Here is a 15,686-nt window from a genome sequence, read left to right as displayed (position 1 = left end):
TTTTATCGGATCGGTTTCCATTCGGTTGTTCGGTTCTCGGATATCTGCCCAGGCCTATTAATCTCTTCTCGCTATGGGCCTACTAATTAAATCAAGGCCCATTAATATCAAAAGCCGATCTTTCGAATATATTCTCTCCGAAGCCATCCCTAGTGTCTGAAACTTCGTCGTTTAATCCTAGCTATTCCGGCGACTAGGCGGTTCCTGGGTTTCTCCCTACGACCATGGCGAACCGGACGGATCCGTTGGCGAAGAACATAAGAGGCACGAACCCTCAGAATCTGGTGGAGAAGATCGTGCGGACGAAAATCTACAATCACACTTTCTGGAAGGAGCAGTGCTTCGGCCTCACGGCGGAGACGCTTGTAGATAAGGCTATGGAGCTCGACCACGTTGGCGGAACCTTCGGTGGTAACCGCAAGCCCACTCCTTTCCTTTGCCTGATACTGAAGATGCTGCAGATCCAGCCTGAGAAAGAGATCGTCGTGGAGTTCATCAAGAACGATGATTACAAGTATGGTTTCTTAGCCAAAGCTCTTTTCTTTTGATAGTGCAACGTTTTGGGTGCTATAAAGGTTGAGTCTTGAGAGGATTACGAGTAGGGTTTCTGACCAAAGTCTTGTGTGTTTGATACTGCAATTAGCCTAGTCTTAGCTCGTTCTTAAGATTATCAAGCTTGTTGGGTGTTATAAAGGTTGATTCTTGAGAAGATTTGACTCACTTGTGTTTCTGCAGATATTTTCGTATACTAGATGCGTTTACTCTGGTCTTAGCTGTTTCTCAAGCATATGTATGGTTGGCTAGCTTTAGATTCCTGCGCCTTAAGATTGGTTCTTAAGAATGTTGACTCTTTTGTGTTTGTGCAGGTATGTTCGTATTCTAGGTGCGTTTTATCTCCGTCTCACTGGCTCTGATGTTGATGTCTATCGCTACCTCGAGCCTCTCTACAATGACTACCGTAAAGTGAGGCAAAAGCTATCTGATGGGAGTAAGTTTTGTTTTCATTCAATGAAGTTAAAACCTTTGATTGGTTTGTTCACTAACGAGGTTTATCTCCTTGGGTTTGTGTAGGGTTTTCGTTGACGCATGTGGATGAAGTCATTGAGGAGCTCTTAACCAAGGACTATTCTTGTGATATCGCAATGCCACGCTTGAAGAAAAGGTTTGTTCTTTTGCTATACAAGTATATAGCTTAATATTAGATTTTTGGTTAATGTGTTGCTGACTTGCTGTGATGATAGGTGGACGCTTGAACAGAATGGTTTGTTAGAGCCGAGGAAGAGTGTTTTGGAAGACGACTTTGAAGAAGAAGAGGAAAAAGAGGAGAATGAAGGGATGGCTGACGGATCTGAAGACGAGAAGGTCATTGCTTTTGTTCTTCAATAGTTTGTATCTGTTCTCATCTCTGTTTATATATAGCAACTGTTGTGTTGATACCATCTTCCTCCTCGCTTACAGGATCACTACCGTAGGAGTCCTGAAAGAGAAAGAGATAGGGACAGAGACAGGGAAAGGAGACGTGATAGTCATAGGCACAGGTATCTGAATCCTTGCCCTTACCATTCTATATGTTCTTGTGGTATGTTTGTGGAAGCTGTTTTGATCTAGTTAGTGCTCACGCACCATGTCTAGTATTCTCTGTTTTGAATGTCTGTTTCCTCTATGGCATCTCAAGCCATCAGCGGCTTCATACAGCTTCCGAAATTGAAATTGTAGAGATCCCAACAGGTTTTACTGTACTGACAGTGTACAGTAAGGAGTATGATGGATCAAACATTCTTACAATAGCTTACCTCATTGTGTTTGTATTTATTACATGTCATTATCACTGATGTTGACACGTTATCATTTGCAGGGACCGTGATTATGATAGAGACTATGACATGGATCGAGACTATGAGAGGGAACGTGGGCGTGGTCGAGACCGGGATAGGGAGAGAGACAGAGATAGAGATCACTATAGGGACCGAGACAGGGAGAGGGAACGAGGCAGAGACAGAGACAGAGAAAGAGAGAGGGCAAGGCGGAGGAGTAGAAGCAGGAGTAGGGATCGTAAGAGACATGAGAGTGATGATAGGGAGGAACCTAAGAAGAAGAAGGAGAAGAAGGAGAAGATGAAGGAAGATGGTACGGATCATCCAGATCCTGAGATTGCAGAAGCTAATAGACTCAGAGCATCTCTGGGACTGAAACCATTGAAATAAACCGAAGAAAAACCTGTCAAACCGGGACATGGTTCATGTATCCGGTTACTGCTACATCCTATCTCTGTTATGTAAGGAGTTTGTGAGTGTTTTCGCAATTATAGAATCTTTGATGTAGTCTTGATGAACAAAATGGAGTGCTCAGGATATTGTGTGCTCTAAACCGGATTATTCGCAATATTTTCTGATTTTGTCATAATATCTTGTTTAAACCGGATGCTTCACCGGTATATGGCATTATTACATGGCAGTATCACGTATTAGTCAAAGTAGGCAACTTAGGCATGGCCGATCCGGACCAGGGTAATCCAGGTTCAGTTTATTTAAAGCTCATTCGGATATTATATATGTTTCGATTTTTGGCTAATTAACATTTGGGGAATTCGAATATATTTTATAATTTTGTGTAAGACACATTTAAGTACTTTTTTTTAACTCAACCACAATGATGTAACAGAATATAACTTAGGCACATAATTCAAAAAAGAAAGAACCTCATTTGCTCTCCTGTCTGCCACATTGTTACCATCTCTATGATAAAACACCACTTTGAACCCCGGATTTGCCTTCAACACATGGACTATATCCTGTAACAAGGGTTGTAGAATAGGCCAGACCTCCTCTTCCCCACGAATCATCTTGCTCAGTACAAGAGAGTCTGTTTCTACAACCATATTACGGCCCAACGAATTGCTTCCGCTTCAGCCTCAATGGCTGTACCCATGTGTGGAACGGCTTTTACACCCGCCCACAACAGTCTACCAGTCTGAATCTATTTTGGATATTGAAACTAAATATTTAAGATATTTAAGTTTTAAATATTTTTTTTTTTTTTAAATATTTATTTTGATAGTAGTATGAATCTTCAAATCGAGTTTTACAGACTTTTTTTTGAGATATTTGGATTTTGGGATGTACAAATCTCCAAATAGCACATTTCTAAGTTTATATCACAAAAATAGCTCTCAAAACCTAAAATGACCAAAATAGCATTTTATCTATTGAGAAATTTAATTTTCTTTTTATTTTTCAAAATTTGAAATCTTATCCAAAACCCCACTCCCTAATTCTAAACCCTAAACCCTAAATCCTAAACCTTAAACCCTAAATCCTAAACCTTAAACCCTAAATCCTAAACCCCACCCTAAACCCCTAAACCCTAAACCCCACCCATTAACTCTAAACCCTAATGTCTAAATTAATTTACCATTGAAGTATAAATGTATATTTATCTCTTTTTATAAAACATTAAGTGCTATTTTGGTCATTTTTATTATTAGAAGCTATATTTATGACAAAAACTTTTTTAGTGCTACCCTAGTCATTTTCTCTTTTGAAATTTTGTAAATTGTTTGAATTTGCGCAATAACATTGTGGATTCAAATATAATTTTACAATTTAAATCGGTACAAATTTATGTTTTCCGGTTTGGTTTCGGATCTGGGATTTTAGCTTTTACCAAGGCTTTAAGCCACAGTGCCCATGAAATTGAATGGGACCCACAAGAAACTTTGCGGGTAAAATGATACGGTTACATAATCATTAACCATGACGACGCGCGTGCTTCTCTTGTCCCTCCCACGTCGTCGTTTTAATCCTCTCTGTGCTCTTCGTACCTTCACTCTCTCAGCTTCCCCTCCGTCTCCACAAGTTTCCGAATTTTCCGGCGGAAAAGCAATGTCCATGAACGACGGCCTCGATCCTCGGTTCCTATACCATGTTGAAGACGAATCTTTGAGATTCCGCGTCGGAGAGCCCGGTCACAAGAGCAGGGAGCTCGATCGTCGTCGTTTCGAAAGTTCCGGATTCCGGCAAGGCTTCTGCGGAAACGAGAAGGATGAGATGAGATACTCCAATGGAGATGATGAAGATGAGGACGTCGTTTGTATTCGAAGAGGCAGCTCTCTAGATCAGCCTGGTATTGATTCTTGTAGCTCTGTACCTGCAGAAACCAACAGAGAAAGTAAAGATCTAGGTATATACTAGCTCACAGTTAGTTCACCACGATTGCTGAATCTCTCAGTAGCTAATTCTTGGTTTTACTCAGGTTCAGCTGGTTGGGAACTAGTTGTGAGAGAGGAGGACGAGGAGGAGGAAGAGGATAAAGCATCTCTGGATCGCCGTAAGGTGATGATGACTAATGATAGTTCCAGCCAATGTAACACGCAGGCAAAGCGAGATTTTGCTTCTGTGGAGAAGGAGAGAGGCACTAGTGTCAGCTCTTGGGAGTCTCTCAAGTCCATCCTCTCTGATCCTGTCACGTAAGTAAAGGATTTTTTTAGCATGCTTCCGAACTTTGATGAGTACTGTTGTAAAAATGCATGTAGTTTGAAGACTAGTTCTTGTCAAACTAGGATCGTTATAGGTTTGGTGAGTGCTGCGGTGGAATGGAATGTGTACCTTCTTCTAGAGAAAGTGATGAAACAAGTGCATGTAGTTTAAAGAGGCTAGTTCTTGTCAACATTCTCAAGGATGGTTTAGTTACATGTGTTACTTTGTTTTTTGATAGCGGAGCGTTGATGAGTGATGCTACAATACTGCCTTGTGGACATTCTTTCGGAGCTGGAGGCTTAAAAGAAGTTAAAAGAATGGTAAATGATTTCTCAACCAATCCGTTCAAGGATTTCTTGTTGAGACTCACTAATCAGATATTTGTTGTCAGAAAGCATGTTTCACTTGTTCCCAGCCTACTTCAGAAGGGTCAGAAAAGCCAAATCTTTGTGAGTTTAACCACATTACTAGTTTCAGCGAAAGGCTATATTTTTCTTTTCTGATCAAGGTTATTGGTTTGTTCAGCTCTCAGAATTGTAGTTCATGCTTTCCGCCAAGAAGAAGAATCAGATCATGTTCACTCGTTGAAGCGAAGGAAAGAAAGGTCCGATCAGGTTGGTGTTTCTTTTACATATGTAAACAGTGTAATCTCATTTACAATGAGAAACCAGATAAGCAGAGTTTCTTTCTTCTGATCTGCAGCACAAGAGAACTTTCTGTGTTCCAAACATCACAGATACTCCTAAGAGTAGTAGTAGAGGCATTCAGTGTCCTTTCTCCATTGGAGATCGAATCATCATAGAGGTTTGTGTTCTTCCACCATACCTGAATTACACAATCTAGAAGATGCTACTTTCATGTTTTTAACAAACGAAAGTTTCTATGGCTCAGGGAAACAAAAGGACACCTCCACGGTTTGTGGGACGCAAGGCTGTGATAATGACACATTGCTTAAATGGATGGTTAAGTCGTTTTCCTCTTGCTATAAACTTTGCACTCATTTTATCCATTAGATTCTAAAGCTCTGGGAACAAATATGGGTTTCAATTTCAGGTATGTTGTGAAGACAGTGGACAATGCAGAGTCTATTAAGTTGCAACATTGCTCACTTGCCAAGATTCCAGACAACTCACCTTCTGAGGTAACAGTGGCCGAAATGGCGCCGCCTTGGCTGTCTAGTTCATAGCAAACCAGAATATGTAATTCTTCTTAATGTTTCATTATGAAGTAAAGCAACGAGACAACAAATCTCTTTATTAAGTCGTGTGTTTTTTATTCAAAGGAAACTTTGCTCTCTTAGAAGAGACATCTGTATTGAAGCAAATGCTAACTTTGTAGCATTGATAAAAACAGATGTCTTCTATATGTTTACATATACGACTGACAAAAACTGTCAACCCCGTGTTATTTACACTACATATGGGTAACCAACACAAGTGAGGACCCAAAATACAATAGGCTGTGGGAATAGCCGTGGTCGAGTCATACTAGTCTCCAGATTAGGAACTAGTAGCCGGCGGCTTCATCATGGACAGAAGAAAACTGCAGGTTGAAAAAATAGAAGCTGCAGCCGCCTGAACCGCCATACTAGTCTCCACACTGCTACCATCTTTCCCAAAACTGCATCAAGAAAATTGGTTAGACCGGTCTTTCTTTTATGCTTCTACGATACTGTTTGGTCTCAACTTACTCACCTTGAATCTGATGACTGAGAACTGAAAGGCGAGTACTCATCCATTTGTCGTAGACCTTCGTTGCATCGTGACTGCATCTCCTTCACTTGGTTTAATGACTGTTCCTGCGAATTTCAAAAAAAAAAACATGGCTTCAAGCTTAAGAACCACGGGTATAATCATTCTTTGCTTGAAAGTCAGTGGATATGTACGCACCAGATCTTTCTCTTCATCCAAAAGAGCTTTCTTAATCTGATCAAATTTTGCAGACCACTTAATATGATGCGTCTCTGTTCCTGTTTTATCAGAAGTAACATCACCAGAGACATTCGTAGAAGAAGACTCTTTTGATGAAACGAGAAGTGGTAACTCGGCCGTCAAGATATTATGAACTCTGTTCTTACTTTCCTGCACAGCTGCAATAACATCATAACATCTCACTCAGATTACTAAAAACTCAATTAACCAGAGAAGCCCCTGTCCGTAAAACACACACACACACACCTGCAAGCCGTCCACTGAGGTCTTGGTGAAGAAAATCCAACCATTGAGATGCTACGGTAGCAGCTAAAAAGAAACAAACGTTTTTCCTTTTTAAGCATTTCTTTCTGCAATAAATTAATCATCATGCACCAGTACTAACAAAACTCTTCATGTTCCACCACAAGACTTGACCTACTCAAGACATTTAGAAGAACAAGGAATAAGTGTAGTAAAAGGCACTAACCTTGAACAGCTAGAGACGTGGCTTGTTCCGGGGTTGTAAAGGAGTTGGCATGATCAGATGCCCCAGAAGATGGTAACTTAAAGGCTAGTGCCTTATCTTCTCTGACTGAACCTGGATAAACGAGAGAGTGATCAAAGTCTGAATTGACTAACATTGACATCTTAATGGATTAAAATGGGAATGATATAGATACCTCTTACATTCAAATCAGTATTTCTTTCCCCATCATGAGTAGCATTTCGAATCAACGCTTCAATAATTGAGCAGACCTGTTTCTTGCTCCTGACATGGTTAATGATCCCAGGATTCAACTCCGTCAGCAATCCACTTGGCGCGGTAACATTCGAGAACCTATCTACCTGCTGCTGTTCCTTCCTAGGAGCTTCGTTTCTTTTCTTTACAGAATCGCCTCGTCTCTTATTCTTCTGCTGCTTTTGCGCAGGTACTTCAACAGGAGTAGTTGGTGCTGCAGAGCTCGGTGCTGATACTCCACCCAAAGGGCCAGAGAGAAAACCATTTCGCTTCATTTCCATCCACCGCCGCATCGAATCTGACTTTTCCAATGAACCCTCTGCACCACACATCTGATTTGAAACCGAAGGATCTCGTGGACTAACAACAACGGATTCAGAAACCTCCCTCGGTTTCAATAGGCTGCTATTTTTAGAAACAGCATCAACTTGTCCCCCTCGTTGTGACTGGCATTTACTATCATCTTTAACCAAAACATTCTTTTCAGGCAAAGCCTGTTTTCCAGAATTAGCAACCAATCTATTATCATCTTTAGCGGAAACATCCTTTTCTCTCACTACTACCCTTCCTAAACCTTCAGCAGCAGGAGCCACAAGCACTTCAGACATCTGTCCACTACTTAGTCTTGGTTGCAAACTACTAATTTTAGTATCTGTAGCATAAACATAGAAACAGTAGGAACCTTTTTCAACAACCCATGGGATAACTCAGTGATAAAGATAGTTTCTAAATCTGAATTAAACAGAGATTACCAGAATCCAGATCTCGCACTTTCGCACGTTTAAACCCTAATTCATCTCTCTCTTCTAATCCATCTCCGTCACGCTTCTGTCCCGAAAGCTACAAAATTGAGAACAGCCCAGAGACAAAGAACACAAACCCATAAGCAAACTGTAATAATAACAAAGAAAAAAGCGAACTTCGATGAAACATAGAAAAGTCATCGGGAAAGCTTAGAAAGAAGCAAACCGGAGGAATCGATGCCGGTTCAGACGAAACCCCTCTCTTTTCATCCATTTCCACACCAGCAAGAGATCGATTTTCGAGAAACCCAGATGCCCAATTGCGCAGACCGAGTCCAAATAGGAAGATTTGGGAAGAAGAGCAGAAGCGACCAGAGAAGTGAAGATTCGAAGAAATGATTCAGGGTTTAGGATCCGTGTGTTGAGTGAGTGAGATTCAGATGGTAGATCGATGGTAGAAGGAAGAGAAATAGATTTTGAATTCAAATTGAGAAGTGAAAGGTTTTTTTTTATTTTTAGGTGTGTTATAAAGGGAGAGCTTCCTCGCGTTTTCCGCCGCTTATCTTCTACCCTTTTATATTCTCCATCACATCCCCAAGTTAGGGCTCTTTAGCAAAATAAAATAAAGTGCTACACAAAACGACATCGTTCTGAGAATGTACGGGTTTTAAAAACCAGACCGAACTTTAATTTGGGAACCGATTTTAACCAATCCAGCTGAATTTTCAAGTTTTGATTTTATTTTTATTTAATAAACATATACGTAAATTTATATAATTTTCTGTTAATATTATGATAAACACAATTTAATTAAATATTGAGATTATATAATTAAATATTTAAAATGATGAATAAAGAAAGTTACATGTAATTTAAGTTTAAAAATCTATTACTTAAAATAAAGATTTTTTTTTAATTAAAACTGGAAACATATAATAAATGTGAATTTTAAGTTTAATTCTGAAATTTTTGAAAAACTAGTTTTGGCAGTAAATCATATACTTAATTTTGGTTAATTTATTTAAGGGGAAACTGTTTTTTTTTTTAGATCTAAAACACATATATTATCCTTATGGGATAATCCCAACATATAATTGTTCCATTAGACAAATGATATGCAAAACCCAATAGTGCCCTTCGAAAATACAATTAACAAAAAATTATGAAAATATTAAAATATATAATATAAAAATAAACTAATTAAAATAAAATAAAAACATAAGAAATCTCCATATCATATATATATATATATATAACCTAATTTCTTTGGTTTCTCGTTATCGCCGCCTCTATCTCTCTCGTAAAGCGACAAAGAGAACCTCTCTTTCTCGTAGGGCGACAACGACTCCAACTGAAATCAACTATAATCTAGCGTGAATCTCTTCTTCTTCAACTCTACTCCGGCGTAAATCTCTTTATCTTCGGCCTAATATCTTCTTCTCCCGTCAAAATCGAATGTAACGTCGACTCATCTCCTTTCGTATTTGATTTTCATGCTTGATATCTCGATTTTGATAATCTCTTTGTCGGTTCTTCTATGGCCTAGTTATAGTGTTTGATAATCTCCCACAATTTCATTTTCATTCTCTTCATGTTGTTCAATCGTATCTCTGTGAAAATCAAATTGATTCGTGTTTATTATTTGTGTTTGTGTTCTTGTTTTGTTGTTACCATTCGGGTTTGTGAAAAACATTGATTTTCTTTTGAGTTTGTGTTTTGTTGTTACCACACAAGTTTGTGAAAAGATTTTGTGAAAATATTTGTTAATTTTGGCTTTTTGTCTTATTTGTTTTATTGTGCATGCGTTATAAACTATGAAGAGATTGGTCATAATTGGTTTGTTCTTGTATTTTGTTTTCTTATGTGGTTATTGGTTATTCTTGGTATCAGTTATTAGTTATTGTTGTCATTAAAATTAATGTCAATTATTTGGATTGTCTTGCCTAGCTTTATAGGTTACACACAATCGAATTGAATGATTCTTTTTTTTAATCGAATTGTCTTCCCTAGCTTTATAGATTCTTTTTTTAAGTTCGCGATTGTTTGCAATGATCACTATTGAACATCTTGATATATTCATCAACTCAATATGTAGATAACTCAAATCCAAATAGACATCAGTTTCTTTGAAACCAAAATCTCCTAAAACCATTTATGTAATTCTTCTAAAGTAGATCTCAATTCCAAGCGAGTAACCTTTCACTTTTCCCTTCATCCACGGAGAATCTCCATCTTGTAGCTGCACCCAATTCCCATACATCAACATGAGACATAGATATGCATCATGTGATGATCACTTTTGAACATGCTGATGTATTCATCAACTCAATAAGTAGATAACTCAACTCCTAATCGACATCAGTTTCTTCGAAACCAAAATCCCCTAAAACCATTTTCTATAACTCTTCTAAAGTAGATCACAATTCCAAGCGAATAAACGTTTCCTTTTCCCTTCATCCACGGAGAATCTCCATCTTGTAGCTGCACTCAATTCCCATACATCACATGAGGCATAGATATGCATCATGTGATGATAACTTTTGAACATGATGATTTATTCATCAACTCAATAGGTAGATAACTCAACTCCTAATCGACATCAGTTTCTTCGAAACCAAAATCCCCTAAACCCATTTTCTATAACTCTTCTAAAGTAGAATTCAATTCCAAGCGAATAAACGTTCCCTTTTCCCTTCATCTACGGAGAATCTCCATCTTGTAGCTGCACTCAATTCCCATACATCACATGAGGCATAGATATGCATCATGTGATGATCACTTTTGAACATGCTGATGTATTCATCAACTCAATAAGTAGATAACTCAACTCCCAATCGACATCAGTTTCTTCAAAACCAAAATCCCCTAAAACCATTTTCTATAACTCTTCTAAAGTAGATCTCAATTCTAAGCGAATAACCTTTTCCTTTTTCCCTTCATCCACGGAGAATCTCCATCTTGTAGCTGTACCCAATTCCCATACATCACATGAGACATAGATATGCATCATGTGATGATCACTTTTGAACATGCTGATGTATTCATCAACTCAATAGGCAGATAACTCAACTCCTAATCGACATCAGTTTCTTCGAAACCAAAATCCCCTAAAACCATTTTCTATAACTCTTCTAAAGTAGATCACAATTCCAAGCGAATAAACGTTTCCTTTTCCCTTCATCCACGGAGAATCTCCATCTTGTAGCTGCACCCAATTCCCATACATCACATGTGCATAGATATGCATCATGTGATGATCACTATTGAATATCCTGATGTATTCATCAACTCAATAGGTAGATAAATCAACTTTTAATCGACATCAGTTCCTTCGAAACCAAAATCCCCTAAAACCATTTTCTATAACTCTTCTAAAGTGAATCTTAATTAAAAAAGCGAGTAATTTTCCCCTTTTATCTTCATCGATGGAGAATCCCCTTCTTGATTCCCATACATAACACGAAGCATATATATACATCATGGAAAAAATTTTGTGAAAAATCAAGAGAAAACGTAGGTGTTTGAAGAAGAAAGGCTAATAAGTGTTTTTTAAATTTTTTGGTAGACAAAATCAATTTTTTCGAATATGAAAACAAAGTATTTGTAAATATTTTCATAATTGCACTGCCCATATTTTCGTAAATCTGTTTATAATTATTCGTAGAATACATATTCTACTATATGTACAAACAAGACAACATGTTTGATATCTATTTCTACAGATATTAGATTTTTGAGTCGTTTGTAGATTTTTTATTCTACAAAATTTAAAGTGATAGGTTAACCGAAAATGTGCATTCCAAAAATATTTAGATAATTGTATTTATGTGGATTACTTATTCTAATCGAAGTATATTCACTAACAAAATGTGGATTTCGATTTACACTAAGCCATGTTTTGAAGAAAATTAAAATCTGCATGCTTTAGAACAAAATCTGAAAATTTTATTTAAACATTTTTAGAACCCAAAAATATACCACAACATTGATATATTTATTTTTCAATATTCCTATTTTCATATTTTTGGTTTGTTAAACTATTTGTTTTGATAAATCTAAAAGTATTTTTTGAGCAACAAATCTAAAAGTATTTTTTGAGCAACAAATCTGAAAGTATTTTTTGAGCAACAAATCTAAAAGTATTAAAGAGCAAAAATGGTATAAAAAAGATTTTATATCATAAAAACAAGGTATATCTTTTACCTCTCTCTTTCGCTGTCCGAATCGGACAAGGTAATAGACAGTTGTAAGAAAGAGAGGGAGAAGAACGATCCAAGACATGGATCATGATCCTTCAAACGCGAAACCAAACCAACACCCACCTCTAACCAACCCATCTCCGACGTCGTTTCGAGGCCCCAACCATCGGCGAGCCCACTCCGAGGTTCAATTCCGTCTCCCTGAAGATCTAGACCTCTCCGAAACGTTCAGCGGGTTCGACGACCTTGGATCCGAAGATGACCTCTTCTGCTCCTTCATGGACATTGAGAATCTCGGATCCGGACCGGGTAATAATAACCCGTTTCCCGCTGAAAATGGTGGAGGTGGAGGGAGAGAGGAGGAAGGTGGGAGCTCGAGGCCTAGACATAGGCATAGTGTCTCCGTTGATGGGTCTTCGAGTTTGGAGTCGATAGAGGCTAAGAAACCCATGACTCCTGAGAAACTCGCTGAGCTTTGGGTTGTTGATCCCAAGAGAGCTAAAAGGTTTCGTCTTTTTTGGCTCGTTTCTTGTGAATTATGTTAATGATTTGATGACGTATATCTGGTTCTTGTTAGATCGTTAAGACTAGCTGACATGTCTTGTTTTACAAAAGGCGGTTTCTTTATAATATTATATATCTTTTGATGTTGATGTGATGTGATGAATTAGGTGTTACATCACTTTTGTTTGACTCTGATTCTCGAATCTCAACGATAATTAACTGAAATTTAGTTAGCTTCTAGTATGCTTGATTTGCTACGTCTTTTTGGATGAGAGAGACTATGAGGGTCCCATAAGTATTATATATATATATTATTTTATTTTTGTGTTTGGTACTTTTTGTACGGCTTGAATAAGTTTCAAGTCTTATAACATTTCCTTGTAGAGTGGTCAAACTGTATGAGAATTGCGAGTTATGGTTTCGAACCGGCTTTGGTTACATCAATGTTCTTTGACTCTGATTCTCGAATCTCAGTGATAACTGAAATATAGTTGTTAGCTTCTACTATGCTGCTTTTTGTTTGAGAGAGACCATGAGGGTCCCATCAGTATGCTTTTGTCTGATTAAAATCTCAAGTCGAATTTTTTATTGCAATTCATAAATGATGTGATGGGCCCCTAGCTTTTTGTTTGATTCGTCGGTTCAATATTGTTTGGTTAGAGAGATTCTAATTGATGATTCAAGTCTTATAACATATCATTTTGGTAGTCTAATTGATGATTCAAGTCTTATAAATGCTGTTCTAAACATTAGAGTGGAAACATTCAGCATTCTCTATTGATTGATAATTTGCTTCCAGTAGCTAATCGTGTATGGTTGCAGGATAATGTCTAACCGACAATCTGCAGCTCGTTCAAAAGAGAGAAAGGCTCGGTATATAATGCAGCTCGAGAGGAGAGTCCAGACCTTGCAAGCTGAATATGCTACCCGTTCTGCACACCTGTCTTTGATCAATGTATCTTCTTATTACAAGCTCCACTTGCTGTGATAATTTCCCTTGTGCTTGCTGCCTAATAATTAACTTGCTTCTTGCAGACAGACATAGCTGGGTTGTTATCTGAGAACACAGAGCTCAAGCTTCGCATACAGGCCGTGGAACAAAAGGCCAAGTTGCGTGATGGTATGTTTCTCATCCTCCTCCTTTTCTGTTTCGGTTTTAAAGGTCATTTTATCTGATGATTCTTTCCCTTACGCAGCGCTGAACGAAAAAATGAAAAAGGAGGCCGAGAGGCTGAGGTTCGCAGCAGCGGGACAAGTCTCACACTCTGATGCTTATAACCTCCAAGTGGCTCGCATGCAATACTCTCAACAGCAATCATTCTTTCAACAGCAAGCTGATGCTCAGAACATGCAACAAATGACTCCTCAGTTTCATCTCTTCCAGCCAAACAACAACAACAACAACAACCAAAACCCTCAACTTATGCATCATGCTACTTCCAACGCCTCTGGTCAATCTCATTCCTATTCGGAGGAAGTGCATGAAGACCATCTTGGCAGCTTACAGGGGCTTGACATTAGCAATGGCTCAAACTTTGGTAGGTCTAGTGAAAGCAGCAGCAGCACCATGTGAGAGAGGCTGCCTTTTCTCGATAAACCTTTTCTTTTTCTTCTCAATTGATACCTCATTTAGATAAACAAAAAGTAACATCTCTGTCTTATACATTCATTATTCTGTAAAACTGGTTTCTCTTTTTGGGGGCGTTTTGGGGTTCCAACTTGTCTCATTACTCTGTTTCCTGGTTCATGGGGGAGCTACCAAAGCCTTATGTTCTTTTCCAACTGCAACCATCCTTGTAAAATGGTGGTTGTGTTTGGATTTGGCTTTGCCTTAAACCTGAAAAGAAATTGTTTTTATTTTACATCACTTCTTCTCTTTTGTTGTTTCAGTAATTTACATTGTAGGAAAGTTTAGTTTGATGGTTAATAGCTCCATGTTACTTTTGCTTCAAGCACAAGTTCTTAGTACTACTCCCATAAGAACCCTAATGTCTGCAATCACTTTCTGGTTTCTGATTCTTCACTTGTCTTAAAACCGCACTAGGATTCAACTGCTAGAATCAGACCGACATAATTTGATCAGAAACATTAAATCTAGTTGTTCACTTTAATTCAATTAAAATTCAAAAAAACTACCCGAACTTCTTAAAACGTGTCTAAATCTACATTGACTCTAACAAAATTTAGTCAACCGTTAACAAGATAAAACGACGTCGTTTTGACATAACAGAAAAAGTGTCAATTTCGCCCCAACAATTTCAGTCCTGCCAAATAGGACCCGAACAAATGGTCAGTGCCAAAAACGATCTCAGCTCAATTATAATTTAAGAAAAACTACCCAAACTTTTTAAAACGTGCCTAAATCTACATTGACTTTAACAGAAGTTAGTAAACCACTAACAAGATAAGACGATGTTATGTTGATATATATATATATATATATTTAAAAAAAATGTTCATTCCGGGACTCAAACCCGTACCGGGATATCTTTTTAAAGGGACACACTTACAAATTGAAATTCTCCATTATATAAACTATTATTCTTCTTCATCTTATCCAATTTAAAACTTTGGTGATTGCTTTTATATATTTTATTTATTATTTAATTTGTCTAATATTTTGTACAAGATATTTTAGTGAAAGAAAGGTAAAACGGCTTCTTAAAATTTTTGAACAAAATATCAAAAATATATAATATTAACTTTGAAAAAAAAAATTCCACTTAAGTTTAAAAATTAAAAATAATTTATATAAGAAAAGTTTATAAGTAAATTCAAAGTTGGGCTTTTTGCAAAATTGACCTACAACTTAAAGTCAAACACAAAACTAACCTCCTTTTTACGAAAATGCCATCAATTTTCATATAATTTACGAAAATGCCATCAATTTTTTTTTTCTTTTTTTTTTCGAAAATGACATCTTTACTCTCTCACCCTCATCATCTTCAAGTAATTACAAGATTGCCATTGTCATCAATACCACAACCACCATGAACAACCAATTTGAAGCTCTTAATGCTCCCAAAATCGATTTACCCTTCTTCTTTTTCCATTCTTGTGAACTAAACACAACATATCTCTCACTTTCTCTCCACAATGAGCTAAAAAAACCC

General features: G+C 37.5%; 4 protein-coding genes across 5 annotated transcripts; 3 read left to right on the top strand and 1 right to left on the bottom strand.

Moving 5' to 3' along the window:
- The first annotated feature begins 129 nt into the window (after positions 1-129).
- LOC106328505 (pre-mRNA-splicing factor 38) lies at positions 130-2,405 on the top strand. The gene is made up of 6 exons (XM_013766959.1): positions 130-514; positions 867-988; positions 1,072-1,162; positions 1,242-1,362; positions 1,459-1,538; positions 1,856-2,405. Exons 1-6 carry the CDS (start codon positions 225-227, stop codon positions 2,202-2,204), a joined length of 1,053 nt encoding a protein of 350 aa, XP_013622413.1. The 5' UTR covers positions 130-224; the 3' UTR covers positions 2,205-2,405.
- Positions 2,406-3,750: 1,345 nt separating this feature from the next.
- LOC106335796 (U-box domain-containing protein 63) lies at positions 3,751-5,872 on the top strand. Of its 2 annotated transcripts, none has more exons than XM_013774411.1 (8): positions 3,751-4,122; positions 4,252-4,465; positions 4,714-4,795; positions 4,867-4,924; positions 5,001-5,089; positions 5,178-5,279; positions 5,367-5,437; positions 5,529-5,872. In XM_013774411.1, the coding sequence occupies exons 1-8, from the start codon at positions 3,753-3,755 to the stop codon at positions 5,659-5,661; spliced, it is 1,119 nt and encodes a 372-aa protein (XP_013629865.1). In that variant the 5' UTR covers positions 3,751-3,752; the 3' UTR covers positions 5,662-5,872. The 2 variants fall into 2 exon arrangements, with proteins under 2 accessions (XP_013629865.1, XP_013629864.1); XM_013774410.1 differs by having other exon boundaries at positions 3,751-4,179.
- Positions 5,713-8,434, bottom strand: LOC106335795. The gene is made up of 8 exons (XM_013774409.1): positions 8,097-8,434; positions 7,880-7,967; positions 7,069-7,779; positions 6,876-6,986; positions 6,653-6,715; positions 6,365-6,564; positions 6,170-6,273; positions 5,713-6,095 (listed from the first exon to the last, which is right to left on the bottom strand). Exons 1-8 carry the CDS (start codon positions 8,142-8,144, stop codon positions 5,975-5,977), a joined length of 1,446 nt encoding a protein of 481 aa, XP_013629863.1. The 5' UTR covers positions 8,145-8,434; the 3' UTR covers positions 5,713-5,974.
- A 3,649-nt stretch (positions 8,435-12,083) lies between these two features.
- Positions 12,084-14,435, top strand: LOC106328440 (transcription factor RF2b-like). The gene is made up of 4 exons (XM_013766884.1): positions 12,084-12,574; positions 13,396-13,528; positions 13,609-13,693; positions 13,770-14,435. The coding sequence occupies exons 1-4, from the start codon at positions 12,150-12,152 to the stop codon at positions 14,144-14,146; spliced, it is 1,020 nt and encodes a 339-aa protein (XP_013622338.1). The 5' UTR covers positions 12,084-12,149; the 3' UTR covers positions 14,147-14,435.
- The last annotated feature ends 1,251 nt before the right edge of the window (positions 14,436-15,686 follow it).

The sequence above is a fragment of the Brassica oleracea genome, chromosome C3 (assembly GCF_000695525.1).
Source record: "Brassica oleracea var. oleracea cultivar TO1000 chromosome C3, BOL, whole genome shotgun sequence".
Classification (NCBI taxonomy): Eukaryota; Viridiplantae; Streptophyta; class Magnoliopsida; order Brassicales; family Brassicaceae; genus Brassica; species Brassica oleracea.
This window is presented reverse-complemented; position numbering and strand designations above follow the sequence as displayed.

What these genes read in the sequence shown, in the direction of transcription:
- LOC106335795 (XM_013774409.1), bottom strand. Translation starts at nt 8,144, where the DNA reads ATGGATGAAAAGAGAGGGGTTTCGTCTGAACCGGCATCGATTCCTCCG. An exon ending in AACCGGCATCGATTCCTCCG is followed by an intron (nt 7,968 to 8,096) that starts GTTTGCTTCTTT and finishes TCAATTTTGTAG; the next exon opens with CTTTCGGGACAGAAGCGTGA. An exon ending in TACTGATTTGAATGTAAGAG is followed by an intron (nt 6,987 to 7,068) that starts GTATCTATATCA and finishes TCGTTTATCCAG; the next exon opens with GTTCAGTCAGAGAAGATAAG.
- LOC106328505 (XM_013766959.1), top strand. Translation starts at nt 225, where the DNA reads ATGGCGAACCGGACGGATCCGTTGGCGAAGAACATAAGAGGCACGAAC. An exon ending in ATGCCACGCTTGAAGAAAAG is followed by an intron (nt 1,163 to 1,241) that starts GTTTGTTCTTTT and finishes CTGTGATGATAG; the next exon opens with GTGGACGCTTGAACAGAATG. An exon ending in ACGGATCTGAAGACGAGAAG is followed by an intron (nt 1,363 to 1,458) that starts GTCATTGCTTTT and finishes CCTCGCTTACAG; the next exon opens with GATCACTACCGTAGGAGTCC.
- LOC106328440 (XM_013766884.1), top strand. Translation starts at nt 12,150, where the DNA reads ATGGATCATGATCCTTCAAACGCGAAACCAAACCAACACCCACCTCTA. An exon ending in GATCCCAAGAGAGCTAAAAG is followed by an intron (nt 12,575 to 13,395) that starts GTTTCGTCTTTT and finishes GTATGGTTGCAG; the next exon opens with GATAATGTCTAACCGACAAT. An exon ending in CACACCTGTCTTTGATCAAT is followed by an intron (nt 13,529 to 13,608) that starts GTATCTTCTTAT and finishes TGCTTCTTGCAG; the next exon opens with ACAGACATAGCTGGGTTGTT.
- LOC106335796 (XM_013774410.1), top strand. Translation starts at nt 3,753, where the DNA reads ATGACGACGCGCGTGCTTCTCTTGTCCCTCCCACGTCGTCGTTTTAAT. An exon ending in GAGATCGAATCATCATAGAG is followed by an intron (nt 5,280 to 5,366) that starts GTTTGTGTTCTT and finishes TCTATGGCTCAG; the next exon opens with GGAAACAAAAGGACACCTCC. An exon ending in ACACATTGCTTAAATGGATG is followed by an intron (nt 5,438 to 5,528) that starts GTTAAGTCGTTT and finishes TTTCAATTTCAG; the next exon opens with GTATGTTGTGAAGACAGTGG.